Source organism: Spermophilus citellus (genome assembly GCF_964194105.1).
Source record: "Spermophilus citellus genome assembly, chromosome: X".
Classification (NCBI taxonomy): domain Eukaryota; kingdom Metazoa; phylum Chordata; class Mammalia; order Rodentia; family Sciuridae; genus Spermophilus; species Spermophilus citellus.
This window is the reverse complement of record NC_138190.1, coordinates 68,001,175-68,019,036: the sequence shown is the minus strand read 5'-3', so window position 1 is coordinate 68,019,036 and position 17,862 is coordinate 68,001,175. Positions and strand designations below refer to the sequence as shown.

Sequence of the window (17,862 nt, the reverse complement as noted above, 5' to 3'; positions counted from 1 at the left end):
ACTAAGAGACCAATAAAAATACACAGCTGACCTCAGGAATGAGGTCATATATCAGTCAATTCTTTATAAAACAAAAATGGCGAATTTTTTTCTTCCTTGTTGATACCAAAAAAAGAGAAATGTGAATATTAGATAATTTAAAGACTGTCCAATTAATCAATAAACATATTTTAATTTGATTTTCTAGAATTATACCATCAGGTGGTCATGTAAGATATTAAATTTACTAAGTGCAATGAATTCCATGATGGTGCTATCACTGAAACTTTGGCAGAATGCCACAAGTAACACAAAGGGTTCAGTTACATTTTATATTTTCTGGACATTCCTAAGAAAATACTTGATGGCTAGTGGTTGGATTTCCCTGAGAATAGGTGATTGGATGAACTTATCTAGGGAATCAAAACAATCTAGTGGCTGACCAACTTTGAGATATTCTTAAGATTTCTTACTTACAGTATATTGTTGAAATACTTACCCATAATCACTAAGAAGAGACTCTCTTGTCATTTTCACCATTTTACGTAATACAAAGAGTTACAGAGCTCAGATAACTGCTCAAGCAAGTAAGTAGCAGAGCTAGGAATTAAGCTCAAGTTTTCCTGATTCACAATCGAGAAATATGACAATAAACTTCATCTTACATAAGCCCATTCTCCAGTGAGTATACCCAAAGGGCATGCTAAGCTTTTCTCCTTTATACATGTTAAATGAATCCCTAGAGTTCATATTTAATATCTTTGGTTAGTAATGGTCAATAAAGTTTTAGACAGCAAGAGCATGCATCTCAAGCATCCTCATTATTTAAATAATGTTAACATTTAGGTTTTCTAGGTGTGGCCAAGGAGCCCTTCTCTCCCTTCATTTGTGGCTACTACACAGAAACAATGAATACTTTTAGGAACCGTGGCAACTCCTAATAATGTATAGTAGAAGACATCCTCCACTGTAAATATTACTGAAAGAGGAAAGGGGTCATGGGGAAGAGTATGCAGTGAAGGATGAGTACCATATTCGACAATTACAGATCTACATGGCTAGAATGACCAACTATAAAAATTATAACTGGCCTAATGGAACCAATTGTAACTTACTTAAGACTATCTCCCTTTCCATTGCATAGCTGACCTGTAATCGTCTTGCAATGCTTTATCTATAAACAAAACTACTTCCAAAGGAGGATTTTTTCTAAACTTTTCCTTCTTACCATCATTTTACAGTGATGTTAGAACTGAATATGCTCCACGTCTATTGTTCTGACTCTCCTTACCATGTCCCTGGTTAAACCAGACTCTATAGCATTATGGATAGCAAAACTGTATTTGATTTATTGTTTTACAAATATTTGAGTGTCTTATATGTTCCAGGTGCTGTCCAAGATGCTGGGGATAAAGCAGTGAACAAAACAAAGTTCCTGCTTATGTGTAATCAATATCCCGCCCCCATCCTGGGCTTTATGTCATCCTGTGCCTTACTCTAGTGAGTCATGGCATTACTCACTCTGTACATGGAGTTCCTTGGCCTTGGTCACCAAGGACATTAAGTCGCAGGTTGTTTGCACAGCAGCTCGGAACCGATCTAGCCCTCCCTTCTGTGAGGTAGGGGCTAGTTTAGGATGGGGAGCAGTGTGCGCCAAAAGGTGATCTAAATAACGAGCAACTTCATCACCACAGCGAGCTGCAGGATTAGTGGGAGGAGGGAGAGAGAAAAGAATGAACAGTTTAGTTACTTCAAAGTCTACCCCACCAATCAGAATGATGGGCTCCCGTACTCATAACGCAGCACCGGAAGTAGGCTGTTTCTTTGATCATGGAGGGGCTAAAAAGCTTGTGATCATTATACAACCTCATAGATTTAAGATTTAGAGAATATGGCCACCGACCAGGACCCACCTGTTCTTCAGGTTTCCCAGGACGATGTTAAGGTTCCCTGAAGCAGTATGAGCTTATTCTAAGATAGGTAGAGCAAGTGTTTCATAATTTGTGTAGGTAGGTGTGAGCGATGGGATGGTGGCAGAGGTAGTGAAGAAGGAGCAGAGCAAGGCCTTTCAAGTCCCACTAGTAGGAGACTTTTGTGAGAAAGGGTCAGGGAACGGCAAAAATCTTCCAAAAAAACATTGAGCCTGGTGATAAACAGAATCTATGAACAAAAACTACAATTACTACTAATAAAAAAAAATCTCCATGTGGCATTCATGAAGAAAGCACTATGAGACTCTCGTGGCCTTTTAGTCACCTCATATATTTATTTGCCAAATGTATATTGGCTACTATGTACCAGGCAGTGTACTATGTGCTATGATTTGGTGAAGTAGATATGGTCCATATCCTTTTGGGCTCCCCCTCCACCATACAACTTCTATAATATTATTATTTTTTTTAAAGTTAATTGATCTTTATTTGCATGCCAGCATATAATATTAGATAATGAAATACAGATAATTGAAATAAAAATATACATATACTCTGTGGATGCTTAATATTTTAAACTTTACATAAATATTCATACTGTTTACAGTTGAAAAGTACACTCTCTGGATCAGTAGAGAAGTCAGCTAAGTCAGTCAACATTATCTAGTTTTGGATGACCTTAAGTTGAGAATTACAAGAATATGAAGAGAATCTTTCTACCTAAGCAATCAACATACCCACTGTGAGACCACTAATGAGCACACCAAAATATGGGAAAGTGACTCAGAATGCTGTAAGAACAAATGTAGTGATACAAATCATAAAAAAAAGATGTATTTTAGCACATCTTCAATCCCAGCTACTTGGGAGGCTGAGGCAGGAGGACTGCAAATTCAGTGCCATCCTGAGCAACTTAATGAGATCATATCTCAATATAAAAAAATAAAAATGTGGCAGTCCTGAAGAACACAAAAATAATAAATGCTGGTGGGGATGTGGAGAAAAAGGAACATTCCTACACTGTTGATGGGATTGTAAATTAGTGCAACCACTATGGAAATCAGTACAGCAGTTCCTCAAAAGACTAGTCATGGAACCACCATATATGACCTAGCTATACCATTCCTCAGTATTTATTCAAAATAATTAAAGTCACTGTACTACAGTGATACATTCATACTCCTGTTTATAGCAGCATGATTCACAATAACCAAACTATGGAATCAGCCTAGGTGTCTGTCAATGGATGAATGGATAAAGAAAATGTGATATACACACACACACACACACACAATGGAGTTTATTCAGCCATAAAGAAAAATGAAATTGTCAATTGAAGGAAAATGGATGGAACTACAGACCACTGTTAATGGAAATAAGTCAATCTCAGACATTAAGGGTCATGTGTTCACTTTCATATGCAGAAGTTCAAGAGGAAAAAGGAAAACAAAGGTGGGGTAGGATCTGCTAAAAATCAAAGAGAGATCAGTAAAGGAATGGGACCAAAGGGTGGGAGGTGGGGAGGGAGGAGTGGAATGCTGGGAAATGATATTGGCCAAATTATATTGTGTGCATGGATGCATATGTAACAACAAATCCCATCAAAATATACAACTATAACATACATATGAAAAAAATTTTTAAAAATTCAGGCTAACAGTCAAATATCCAGACAATAAAAGTAGGCAACCCAAGTTTTAGATGGCTAGAAGAATAATTACTTTTTAAGGGCCCTTGTTTCTTTAAGATTCAAACAATATAACAGCTTGTCTGGCATAGGTCAGTGTTTTTACACTACAGGTAAGGATTTCTCAGTCATTTTTAATTTAAGCCCCCACAATGCTTACTTACTATATCCTAGTAGCCAGTTATATTTTGGTTTTACTGTGTATTATTTGTCTAGTTTGTAATATGAAAGCAATAGGCATTTTAAACAGGCTTTTTTGAATTAACATATCTCCCCAGAAATTCTGATATAGCCCTCAAATGTTATATAAAAAGCACTCTAAATTAAATTTTATATTTTATAATTTTAAAGTAAAATGCAGTAATGTATATGTATTTTTTTACACGATATCATTATTTATTTATTTTTATGTGGTGCTGAGGATTGAACCCAGGGCCTCTCATGTGCTAGGTGAGCGCTCTACTGCTAAGCCACAACCCCAGCCCTGTATATGTATTTTAAAAATACTTTTTAGTTGTCAATGGACCTTTATTTTACTTATTTATATTCAGTACTGAGAATTGAACCCAGTGCCTTACACATGCTAGGCAAGCATTCTACCACTGAGCCACAACCCTAGCCCTGTATATGTATTTTTAAACTGTGCACTTGATTAAATATCTCTTACTCACCACTGCTTCTTCCCATTTCAAAATCACCAGGCACTTCAAATGCCCCAGAAGAGAAATCTTCCCTAACCTTAGTAAGGGACAGTCCAACTCCACAATCACCGCAGGGATATTAGACCAGAAACCAAAGGTAAGTAAAGGGATGAAAAGTGAAGCCAAACAAAAGTAGAAATCTAGGTGTATTAAAGAGGAGTGAGGTTGGTACACTGTGAGATTGCTGGCAGCATGAATTATTAAAGACAATGCTGAACAATATTATATATTCTTATCCAGCTAGCCAGTGCTTTATGAAGCCTCCTTACCATTATTGATTGAATCAAAGCCATCCATCCAGTTGCCAGATTCAAGCTCATCATAGGTTTCGTCATCATAATCTTCACTGTACAGCTTACCCTCAGGTCCAGGATCCATGAAGCTCAAATGCGAGCAGCAGGATGTGGTCAAAAACTCTGACAATTTACCTGTTTGAATCCTGACAATTAGAGGGTAGATACAAAACAGGAAATCAGGGGCAATCCTTTTTTTTATTTTTATTTTTAGGGGCAATCCTTTTAACACCACAAAATCTTTGTGATAAAAGAATACTTATTATGATTTGTTGGAGGATTACTAAAATTCATCATTAGTATACATTTTGTAAACATGAAATTTCTCTTCACTCCTAGGCATAATGCTCAGATTAAATGGTCAGAGGGTTCTCTTAATAAAGTCTACAATTATGGGTTCACAATCTACCAGCACATCAATTTTGTTCTCTTCCATTGCCATATGTTATTTTGATAACTATGTCAGATGTCCAATTTGCATTGGCTACTTAGATAAGCCAGGAGAGAATGAATATAAATCAAAACAAACCCATCACATCATTTAAAAACTAGCCCCTGCTTAACATTTGGAACATAAAAGATGGTATTTGAAAATTTTATACATTACAGTAGCCTGTAAGGCATATTTTCCCTTACTTATAAAGCCAATTACAAAACTCAAAAGGAAAGTGAGTAGTAATAATTTTCTAAAAAATCCAGCTTGAAGGAGCTGCTTATTCCCAGACCTTGGATAATGTGTTCATTGAAATAAATGATGACAGGAATGGATCATGACATATTGAAATAAAATAAGAGCCTATGAATCTATGCTGATACTAAATGACAAAATATAGGGGAAGACAAAGCTCCCTTTTATACATAGCATTGTCAACTAATGAATGAACACAGAATGACAGAAACACAGAAATGCCCTTTTACAACTCTATTAGTAATAATTAATTCATGGAAGAATCAACGGAAGCTAATTATTTGGTTGAAGACTGTTGGGAAAACAGATGGAGAAACTTGGCAGATACCACTTTAAACAAGTGATCAAAGTTAACATCACTAAGGTAAGAAACCAATCTCATATGCCTCCTGATACAATGTTCTGAGAAGGACTATAGTGATTTCTTATTTTAGGTGACTTCAGCATCTATTTTGAATATGTTTAATAACTTTCTCAGAACACAGGAAGGGCTCAGTCATCCTTGACAGTTTCCAGTTCTGCACCTCCTCTAGTTACTTAGGATTGATCAAGATATCTGTCTTATACAACTTCCTTCTGGTAATCACATTCCTAAGTACAGCTAGATACAACCTATTTGACTGTTCCTTACGACCCCCACATCCTGCATAGACAGTGTAGATATGCTTAGTGATCTCTTCTGAGCCATAGTATGATCCCCTAGAATTCATATCTGCTTACTTTAAATTACTTTACCCCTTAGAATTTCCTATTGGAAACCTGTTTTTATAATGCCTTGGATCCCAATACAGGAGATGGCCCATGGGTCTCTGTCTTTGGGCTCCTGGCCTCTGTGTGTGGTTTCTGGGCATGCAATTCACTCCTTCTTTGGTCAGTAAGTAATAAAATCTATATTCCCATCGTGTATCTCTCCTAATCATTTAAAGGATTCTTTCCATCTTGAAGATCCTAAATTAAAACAAGGATTCAACATCACACAGGTAGTCCTCCTGCCAAACATATAACCTGACAAATCCAAATTGAGAGACATCCTGCAAAATAACTGACCCACATTATTCAAAAGTTAATGAGATTATCAAGTAAGATTATCAAAATTATCAAAATGGATAATGCTGGAAAACTGTTCTAGATTAAAAGATACCAAAGAGATATAATAATTTAATGCTAATGTTTACTTCTTTGGAAGTAAGTACTCCTTTGGTTGGATCCTGGATAGGGAAAAAAGCTATGGGAAAACATTACTGGGGCAATTAGGCAATTTTAAACAAGGATGTTATTAGATGTTAGATATGGTATTCCCTTCTTATCTGTGGGTTGGCATTCCATTGTTTCAGTTACTCAAGGTTTATGGTTGTCCAAAAATATTAAATAGAAAATATAAAAACAAATAATTCATAAATTTTCTATAACTTATCACAGTATACTGATACAATTGTTTTACTTTTAGTTATTGTCATTCATCTCTTACTGTGCCTAATTCACAGCTATCTGTGGTTTCAGGCATCCACCACGTTTATCTAGGCATAGTATCCCTGAGAGATAAGAGGGGAATATTGTAGTGTATTAATATGAAATTCCCTACATGTGATGATTATATTGTGGTTACTTATGATACTATTTTTGTTCTTAGATGATAGAAACTGAAGTATTAAAGGCTGAAGAGTCATGATGTCTATAGCTAATCTTCTTGGCAAAAAAGTATGTGTATATATGTGTTTATATATATAAACACACATATATATACACCCTCACCCATACGTGTGTGTGTGTGTGTGTATGCACATATGTGTGAGTGAGGGAAGTGACAGGGAGGAACAGAGGAAGAGAGAGAAGAAGGGAGAGAGAAAGCACACATTGAAACAAACATCAACAATAGGTGAATACTGAGAAAGGGTACATGGGTGTTTCATACTATGCTTACAAATTTTTGTAAGCTGGAAACTTTGGAAAAATAAATATTTGGGAGAAAAAAAGCAGCCAGAATTGGGTAAATTCAGTAAACTTCTTTTTCTAAAGAATACGTTTTGTGGTCCCCTGAGATCTAGAAAAATAATAGGGTGTGGAAATCTTCTAAACTTTTTCTATTACATTGAATTCCTTGATTCATTCAATCAAATTCTAGTTCCTCTGAGTATGATGGGATTGTGTTGTTGAAGACACACAGAGAGGCAACACAAGTCTGCCATTACTCTTCTCAACTCACAAGTTTCAATTAATTTCACTAACAGGAATATATAGATCACTTACCTTGCCCCACCAAAATAGCCATCCTGCATTTTTCGGAGTGCTGCCAGGATACTTGAATTCAAGCTCGTTCCATCTTCATCTTGAAATGGAGAGAATTTTAGCACAATATTTATGGCTTTAACTTTAAAGTAGGGGGAAATATTTCAAACCAACATTCTGGTAGTGATGGTACAAATAATCACCTTATATTTCAATAATTCACCTGAGAAGCAACACTGCTGAATGGGCACATGGTAAGGCATTATGACTAATAGAAAGAGTTCTTCAAAGGCATTATTTTATTTATCCTAAGTACTTAATACAGTATCTGATGGCAGAGTGTTTAATAACTCCTGAATGCTGACATAATTATGCAGCAGTAATTATTTGCTGACTGTTATGTGCCAAGCACTATAATAAATGTTTTATATACATTATTTCATTCATATATCTTAAGCAACACATCATTAGTGCTTTTTATATGAGATTGATTTAAAATTTCATGTTTTAAGTTTGTAATTTTTTTCTTTTTGTGTCTTACAACGGACAACTTTCCTCAGCCTTGATTTATATGTGTGTGCATAAACATAAAAATATCTAAAAGGCTAATAATTATCTGATTTTGTGTGAAAGTGATCATACTGCACATAATCATTTGTGATCCACTTTTTCTAATTCATCCTTTGCAATAGCTAAAAATGACTCCATAGAAGACATTTAAAGTTATAATCAACTCTGTACTGAAGATCATTGTACCTAATCTTTATGGATTTATTCTATTATTTCCTTAGGTTAAATTTCTACAAGTAGAACTTGTAGGACAAAGGGAGCACATATTAAAATAATTATAGAGACTGCAAATCACCACTAAAATCATTGTGCCAATTATATTTCTGCCAACAGTATAGAAAGTGACTGCATTTTTATACTTTTAACAAGAATGGGCATTAGCAATCTTTTTAATCTTTGTTTATCTGATAGATAAAATAAGAAGACACTGTTTTAATTTTATTGCCAGTAAATTGAGTATGTTTTCATGTATTTACTGGTCATTTGCATTTCTTTCATGAATTGCCTATCAAGGATCATTTTTCCATTAAAGTAGTTTACATTTCTTTTTTTCAATTGACTTTCAAGAGCTTTTTATGTTTTGAATATTAATATTTTCTCTATAGATACATGGCAAATACTTTATATAGCTTTATTATTTGTCTTTCAACCTCATCCTTGGTGCTTTTATGTATTTTGTGTTGTTACATTTGTCAATTTTTTTTCTTTTTTGTATATTTCAAAGGACAGATTTCATCAGTCTAAGATTACAAAAAATATTCTACCATATTTGCTTCCATATTTGCCTCGCACATGCTACGTTAGTGCTCTACCGCTGAGGCACAGTCCCAGCCCTTCAAGGGTTTATTTTGTGTGTGTGTGTGTAGCTTTTTTTATTAATTTAGAATTTGTTTTTTCACAAAAAGTAAAGTAGTAAGCCTAAATTTATTATCATATGAAATGTATTTATTTATAGTCTCTTGCCTCTATTTGAAATGCTGTCTTTATCTTCTTTTGCCACAACCTCCTTACTGATAGATCTTACTTCACATCTCTATAGCAGTGTTCCTCAATGATTCTTTTTTCATTATTATGCCTCACCTATTACCTCCAAGAAGCCTTTTATTTTTTTGGTACTGGAGACTGAACCCAGGAGCACTTTACTACTGAGTGATAATCCCCACACTTTTATTTATTTATTTTATTTTTATTTTGAAACAAATACTTGCTAAGTTGCTAAGGTTGGCCTCAAATTTGGAATTCTCCTGCCTCAGCCTCCTGAGTCACTGGAATTACAGGTACAGGCCACCACACCCAGCTGTTTGTTGGAAACAAAACGTTGTCCAGGCTGGCCTTAAACTGCTATACTTAAGTGAACTTTCTGACTCAGTCTCTTGATTAGCTGGGACTACAGGCACAGATCACCACTCACTTCCACTCTATTTCTAATACCACCCATTCAGTGTGTCTTTTCTTCACCTCATATGTAAATTAGCTTCCTTTAGATCAGTCTCTCCTCATTACAATGTGTACAGTCACAACCAATATTTCCTAAACATCACTTTGATCATGTCACTCCCTACTGAAAACCTTTTGATGGTTGACATAATCTGATCCTACTTAACTTCTCCAGTTTTGTTTATAATTATCCTCCAGTATGCAAAATCCATTCTATTAAGGTTAGTCTCTTCATTGGCCTCACAAGTCAAGCTCATTCCTGCCTTTAGGCTGCACTCATGGTATTTCCCCCCTCAAAGTACCCTTTCTTCATGCCTCCTCCTATATTTATATGAACAATTCCAAAAACCTGCTTAAGTCTCACCTCAGTTGAGAAATTTTCTTTTATAATCTGATAACCTTCACTGTGAAATACTTATTGATTGATTTCTGTTATTTTTATGTATTAATTTTGCCCCTCCAATTAGACTTTCTACTTTCTAAAGACAATTCTGGGAACAAAGTAGTTATTAAATGGGTACTTGTTAATTGCCCTAATTAAATAAAGAGAAAAAGAAGAAAGACTACTCTACTTTCTCAACTCCTATGATTCTGAAGCACTTTTAAGATGTGACTAAAATTCCTAACAGTCTATCTGGATTTTAAATGACTTATGGTACAATATTCTTCTTTAGTGAAAAGGAACTCTATGTACTTTGGCAGTATAAACAAACCTTTGGAAGCAACAACAGAAGCACAGAAAGAAAGCAGTGGCTTCAGTATTGGCTCTAGTCTTCCAGGAACTGAGAGAACAATAAAGCCTTTCACCCAGTTTCAACTAAGCAATGGCAGGAAGCCCAGCCAAAAAAGAAAAAAAAAATACACCAAAAGCCTTTTCACTTTTTCTCTGCTAAATTTTACTGTTTCCACCAGTCAGGCTTTGGAAGGAGAAGCCTGGGAATTTTTCTATAAAATATCGTTCCACTGGAATAAGATAGATTCAGAATGTAGTATTACTGTTTTGTTGTTTGTTTTTCTGTAGAACTGGCAATTTAACCTAGGGGTTGACTGCCACTGAGCTACACCCAGGTCCCTTTTTATTTTAATTTTGAGGCAGGGTCTTACTAAGTCACCAAGGCTGTCTTTGAACTTGAAATCCTCCTGCCTCAGTTTCCTAAGACACTGGGATTATAGGTGTGTACCACCACACCCAACTGATATTACTGTCTATAAAAAGAATGTGTATCTATAAAGCCCTAATTTAAAAATCACTATCAATAAATAGAAGGAAGACCAATAGAATAGAGGAGAGGAAACAGGGAGGGGGGGAGAGGAGATGAGGGAAAGAGAAAGTATTGTGGACCAAAGTGGAACAAATTATATTCCATGTGTGTATGATTATGTTAAAATGAACCCCAATATTATGTATAACTATAATGCACTAATCAAAACATTTTAAAAAGTACTGCATGAATATGGCTTCTATAAATTGACTTAGAAATAAATTATCTAAAGTAGCCCCCAACCAAGGTATTCTCTGGTACATTTTTAAAAATCATGGCTCTCAAATCATTTTAAATATTCTGTGTATTTGTTTTATACTTATTGTGTCTTAGCTTTCTAAAACATATGTCCCCAATTCTTAGAAAACAAAAGAGGAGCTAATGAAAACTGCTGAAAGAATAAAATCATAAGAAGTAGCTAGCTCTCCATTACATCTAGGATACTGAAGGACTAAATATCAGACATATTTTTAAAAGTACACTCATTCCTTGGCTCTTAGAGCCCTTACCAAGCATGGTGTGTGAGATGGGGAAGGTGATGGTGGGCTGGCCTGTCATCCTCCAGCGGCTACAGAGGTAGGAAAGATCTGTTCTGAGCATTTCCACTATCATCTTGTTGTCCAGAGCCAGGTAGAACTGTTGCTGGTCTATAAACTGAGGGAAAAAAATAATACTTCAGAACAATTTGGTCTCTTAACTATGAAATAATATTTTAAAAATACATATTCAGAAGGCTATATAAGATGTCATTGAAGCAATGATATTCCCAAATTTAATGCCTAATAAGTCCCGAACAAAGTATGTGGTGGTCAATCAGCAAATACAAGTTTCTGACACTTTTAAAGTGCTCCTGTTTAGAAAGTTTTTTCAAATATATATTTTTATTTAAACCTATAACCACCTGAAAAGTGTTTTTCTTTCTTTAATAAATACAAAATAAAGCCAAGAAACAATATATGGAATAGCAAAATCATATGGCTAGCAAATCACAAATTCAGAAACAGTGCAGGATCCTCTACTTTTGTGTCTGTATGCATCTCAGCTATACTATTTCACAAGGTGAGAAATGGGAAGTCTATACTTTCCAGAAAAATTTTCTCCTCCCCAGACACACAACTATGGCTTCCTATTGTGATGTAGTTAATAAACATCATGCTAACAATATATATAAATATATATATATATATATATACACACACATACATATATATATATACTCACAGCTTAACAATATTGATATTTTTGTTTAGAAGATTAAAATTTCCATGCACATAAAAAGACCCCTCCCCCAAATAAAGGAAACACATTAATTTAGTAGCTGAATAAAAAACATTGTATTTTATTTATAAAGGACAAATACAACCTTATTTTAACTTTTAAAAATAAGGGGAACTTTGTAAGTAACCTTTGTAAAATCCTGCAACACCCAGGACTACTCTTGGTAATCACAATCACTTGGATCACTTGGCATAACCATGGTGCAAGTTTGATTTAGTTCAACTCAACAAATATTTATCAAGCAATTTAATATGTGCAAGGCCTTGTGGAACTCTTTTGATACTTATCCCAATTCCAGTAAATACTTTATTTCTGCAATGTTTGTTTCTTTTTCAACATTTTATTAGTTGTTGATGAACCTTTATTTTATTTATTTATTTACATGTTGTGCTGAGAATTGAACCCAGTGCCTCAGGTGCTTGGCCAGCACTCTACCACTGAAGCACAACCCCAGATCCATTGTTTCTTTCTTAATTTCTATTCATCTCAATGCACGTTCCCACTTATTTCACCCACCTGGGGAGTGAAAGTAAAGATAGTTTTCCGAATGTCATAGAGTTTTGAAGTTCCGAGTACTCCCATGAGTCTATAGGGTCGTCCGCTGAGTTTCATTCTACTGTTGCATCCTGACATAAAATTAAGAAATGGTCAAGATATTTTAGTGCACAAATTAAAGCAGCAAGCCTGTTTAAACACACACATCTTTGAGTTGAAGATGTCTTCCTTTTACAATTTAGCATTCTGAAATCAAAATTAATCTCATAATTGATGTTTATGTTAAATATACTCAAATTTCTTTAGTCCTCCAAAAGGCTGTCATTAAATCAATACTTCTTACAAAGAGGAAATTATTAAATTTTTCATGCAGATTTTCCTGTATAACACAGGATAATACTATACACATTACTCTTAAATTTCTTTCCCCCAAAATACATAGTGAATATATTGTCATGTCAGTACTGACAAAATTTCCAATACTTTTTTTTTTATTTTTTGAACTTTTTTTTGAGTCTTTGATATTTGCCCTTACTTTATCCTAAGTACTATACTACAAAAATATGCTACAGTTTAGAGTTCATTTATTCTTTGGAGGCCAGTACCAAAGAACTGTCAATGTCTTGATCATATTCCAGGGCCTGCTCAGTAAATCACACAATTTACCTGAATGTGGTTTTGCAACTAGATTTAGCCACTTCTCCTTTCTTTTTCATTACAGTAAAGTATACATAGCATAAAATTTATAATTTTAATAATTTTTGTTGAACTGAGGATCAAAAGCAGGGGATCTCTACCCCTGAGCTACATCTCCAGCCTTCTTTTATCTTTATTTTGAGACAGGGTCTTACTAAATTGCTAACATTGGCCTCAACTTCCCATGCAGATGGGATTATACGCACGCACCACTGCACCCAGCCCATTTTAATATTTAAATGTACAATTCAGTGGCATTAAATACATTAACATAATTGTTAACTAACTTCCATCTCTAGAACTTTTCATCTTCCCAAACTGAAATTCTATACCCATTAAACAGTAACTTCTCATGTCCTCCTCCTCCCAGGCTCTGAGAACTACCATTCTACCATGTGTTTATGAATTTCAATATTCTAGGTTTGTAATTGCCTGATTTGACTTAGCATAATGTCCTCAAGGTTCATCTATGTTATAGCACATGCCAGAATTTCCTTCCTTCTTAAAGCTGAATAATATTTCATTCCATGTATATACCACATTTTGTTGATGGTACATGGGAATGTAAAACAATGGTTTTAATTTCTCTAAATCCACACCAACACTCATTGTTTTTTTTAGCAAGTCATCATAATGGGTATGTATCTCATTGTGGTTTTGATTTATATTTGTCTAATGATTAGTGTTGTTGAGCATTTTTTATTTCCTTATTGGCCATTTCTATGTCTTTTTTTTTAAAGAAATGTCTATTCAAGTTCTTTGTTGATTTTTAAAAATCTGGTTGTTATTATTGAATTGTAGTTCTTCTTAACTTTCTTAACATTTTTGGATAAATTCCCTTATCAGATATATGATTTATAAATATTTTCTCTTATTTTGTTGATTGCCTTTTCACTTTGTTGATGGTTTCCTTTGAGGCACAAAAGTTTTATTTTGATGAAGTTCAATTTCTCTATTCTTCTTTTGTTGACTATGCTTTCAGTATCATATTCATCTAAGAAATTCCTGCTAAATTGAATGTCAAGAAGCATTTATCCTGTTTCTTCTAAGAATATCATAGTTTTGGGTTTTACATTTGGTCTTTAATTCATTTTGAGTTAATTGTACATGGTGTTAGGTTGGGATCTAACTTAATTCTTTTCAAGTGGAATGTAGTTTTCCCAGAACCATTTGTTGAAAAGACTGTCCTTTCTCCATTAAGTGATCTTGGCACCCTTGTTGAAAATAATCTGATCATTTAGGCAAAGGTTTATTTATGTGCTCTCTATTCTATTCCATTGTTCTGTATGTCTGTCTGTATGCTAATACTACATTGTTTTGATTACTGTAGCATGGTAGTATGTTTTGAAGTTAAGAAGCACCAAGTCCTTCAATTTCTTCTTTTTCAAAATGGTCTTGGCCATTTTGGGGGTCCCTTGAGTTTCCATATGAAATTTTTTGGGGGTACCTTGGATTAAACCCAGGGATGCTTAACCACTAAGCCACATCCCCAGACTTTCTAAAAATAGTTTATTAGAGACAAGGTCTCACTGAGTTGCTTAGGGTCTTACTAAGTTGCTGAGGCTGGCTTTGAACTCACAATCCTCCTGCCTCAGCCTCCTGAGCTGCTGGTCCACATAAATTTTAGAATGAATTTTTCTACTTTTGCAAAAAAAAAAAAAAAAAAAAAAATCTCGTGGCCCTTTTATTTTGGCTTTTTTTTTTTTTTTTTTTTTTTTTTTTTTTTGTACTGGGGATGGAACCCAGAGGTACTTTACCACTGAGATACATCTCCAGCCCTTTTCATTTTTTAAAATTTGAGATAGGCTCTTAGTAAGTTGCTTAGGGCCTCACTAAATTGCAGAGGCTGGCCTTGAACTTGGATCCTCCTGCCTCAGCTTTCCAAGCGGCTGGCACTATAGGCTTGTATGATCACACTCAGCTTCTTCTTGTGGCCTTTTAATAGGTATTATATTCAATCTGTTGATAAGTTTGGGTTGTACTGATATCTTAACAATGTTACATGTTCAAATCTATAAATATGAGATGTCTTTCCATTTATTTCTGTATTCTTTAATTTTTTTTCATCAAGGTCTTGTCATTTTCAGTGTACAGATCTTTTACTTCTTTAGTTAAGATTGATTTAAAATATTTTATTCTTTTTGACACTATTGTAAATGGAAGTGTTTTCTTAATTTCCCATTTGAATTGTTTATTGTTAATGTATAGACATGACTTGTGTGTTGATTTTTGTCTTAAAACTACTAAGTTTATTAGTTCAATCAATATTTTTGTGTATATGAAAACTTTCAAGTTTTCTTCATATAAGATCACAGATGAATAGGGATCATTTTAATTCTTCCTTGATTATTTGGATGTGATTTATTTATTTTTCTTGCCTACTTGCTCTAACTGGACCTTTGAATACTATGTAGAATAGAAATCTATTTTGTCTGTTTTGACTGTATTTTTTTAACTTTTATTCACTTGGTTTACTGGTATGTCTTCTTATACTTTTTCAATGTTAAATACAATGTAAAAAGAATTGTAGGGGCTGGGATGAAGCTCAGTGGCAAAGCATCTGCCTTGCATTTGCAAAGCCCTGGGTTCAATTTCCAGTTCAAAAAAAAAAAAAAAAAAAAAGAATTGTAGGGGCTCTGGATAGTATTATTTTTCTCCACAGACAACTTACTTTATTTTGGCAGTCAGATCATCTCAAGCAGATTACCTTAGTCTAATCAGGGGTTCAAAAGGTTTTGTTTAAGGCTTTGTGTTTAAGACCTTCTAAGAATTGGTCTATTTGTGATTTTTCCTTACCCCAGCGTACTGCCCTCTCCTCAAAGCTTTCACCCAGAATCCAGAGGTGTTCATCCCAGTCCCTTCCACATAAGACGATCATGAATTGCAATTTTCCTCCCTTCCATAAACTCTCTGCATATTTTCTTGGCTCCTTATTTCAGTCTTAAACAAAGCTTAAGAATTAGTATATGCCTAAAAGGGAAATTGCACGGGGAATGGTAAATTTATGTCTTTGAGGTCGACAGTTTTGGCTTCTCAAATCCTGGCTTTCATAATTATGCTCTGAAGCTTTCTTCACTTTTATTTTTTAAATTCAGACATTGTATTAATTCTCAATACAAGCTATTTCATTACACTGGAAGCTGAAAGTCTCCTTTTACTTGTGGCATACTATATTATAATTCTACCATTCTTGTTCATACATAATATGTTCCTTTTAATTTTTCTGTCAAACAAATTGTGCTATAAAGAACACTTCTAGGGCTGGGGATGTGGCTCAAGCGGTAGCATGCTCGCCTGGCATGCGTGCGGCCCGGGTTCGATCCTCAGCACCACATACAAAGATGTTGTGTCCGCCAAAAACTAAAAAATAAACATTAAAAATTCTCTCTCTCTCTCTCTAAAAAAAAAAAGAACACTTCTATAAATGTCATGTAGGATAGATTCCTAGAAGTAAGGATTGTTGACTAAAGGTAGCTCTATTAAACTATTTTACAGTTAATGCTAATCTGCCTCTGATTTGTACTACTACCAAGAATGCTGGGAATGTCCATGCTGCCACACAGTCATTATAACTGGATATGACCAATGTTAACTTTTATAAAACTGATGGCAACAAATAATAGTGTTTTTTTGTTTTAAATTTTCAAAATCATTAGTGATATCGAAGCTATGATAACTTTAAAAATCTTTAAAAATATAAGTACTAGGAAAGGAGAAACAGTGATTGAGAGATAAAATGTAAGATCAGGAGGATAAACAAATACACACAGAGTAAATGAAAGTCATGGCATTTAATCTTGTATATGTGAACTATTCAATAAATAGTGCTGTAATAAATGGTTAATTATTTTTTTTGGGGGGTACCAGGCATTGAACAAGTTAAAACTCTAGTCTAAGAGTTAAATGTAAAATTGTAACCAAACCATAACTAAGAGAAAATGTAGTGAAAATGTAGCTGACTTAGTGAGAAGCTGATCTCTAAGTGTAAAAGGAAAGAAAGAAAACAAAAAGAAGAAAATTTTAATACATAAAAACATAAAATTTTATATTTCAAAAGCAAACACAAAATTAAAAGGCAAATGATAAAAGAGCAAAATATAGTGATAACATGTGGAAGACAGTGTCTGCATCTCTAGTATGTACATGTATTTGTGTGTGTGTGTTCCTATATATATAAAATGCATAGAAATCAGAAAGAAACTGACAGTTGTACAGTAGAAAAAAGCCAAAAGAATATAAATAGACAATTTTCAAAATAAATCGAAAAAAGACTAATTTATAAAAACATGTTAATCCACCATAGGTCCAGAAATTTAAAGAAATTATGCTAACACAAGTAGGAAACTGGAGTACAGGTACTTCCCAAAATGTTAACAGGGTTTCTCATATATTGTTATATTGTAAAAACAGAAGGCAAAATCTATTTTTATGACAAAATTTTTCTAAAAGCAAGTGTGCTTTATTTTATAAAAGCATATTGGAATCAGGTAAGGTGACACATGCCTGTAATCCCAATAGCTTGGGAGGCTGAAGCAGGAGGATTGTGAGTTCAAAGCCAGCCTCACCATCATAGCAAGGCCCTAAGCAACTCAGCAAGATCCTATCTCTAAATATATATA

General features: G+C 34.3%; 1 protein-coding gene across 2 annotated transcripts in view; it reads right to left on the bottom strand.

The window, feature by feature from the left end:
* PHKA1 (phosphorylase kinase regulatory subunit alpha 1) overlaps nucleotides 1-17,862 on the bottom strand; it is a 115,775-nt gene that overhangs the window by 45,855 nt on the left and 52,058 nt on the right. The window contains exons 15-19 of one of the 2 annotated variants that reach the window (XM_081278186.1): nucleotides 12,569-12,678; nucleotides 11,284-11,428; nucleotides 7,527-7,605; nucleotides 4,568-4,737; nucleotides 1,501-1,677 (exon numbers count right to left, since the gene is read on the bottom strand). In XM_081278186.1, coding sequence (XP_081134312.1) covers nucleotides 1,501-1,677; nucleotides 4,568-4,737; nucleotides 7,527-7,605; nucleotides 11,284-11,428; nucleotides 12,569-12,678 — 681 coding nt within the window. The remainder of the gene's footprint in view (nucleotides 1-1,500; nucleotides 1,678-4,567; nucleotides 4,738-7,526; nucleotides 7,606-11,283; nucleotides 11,429-12,568; nucleotides 12,679-17,862) is intronic. The other variant, XM_081278187.1, reaches the window with a different exon arrangement.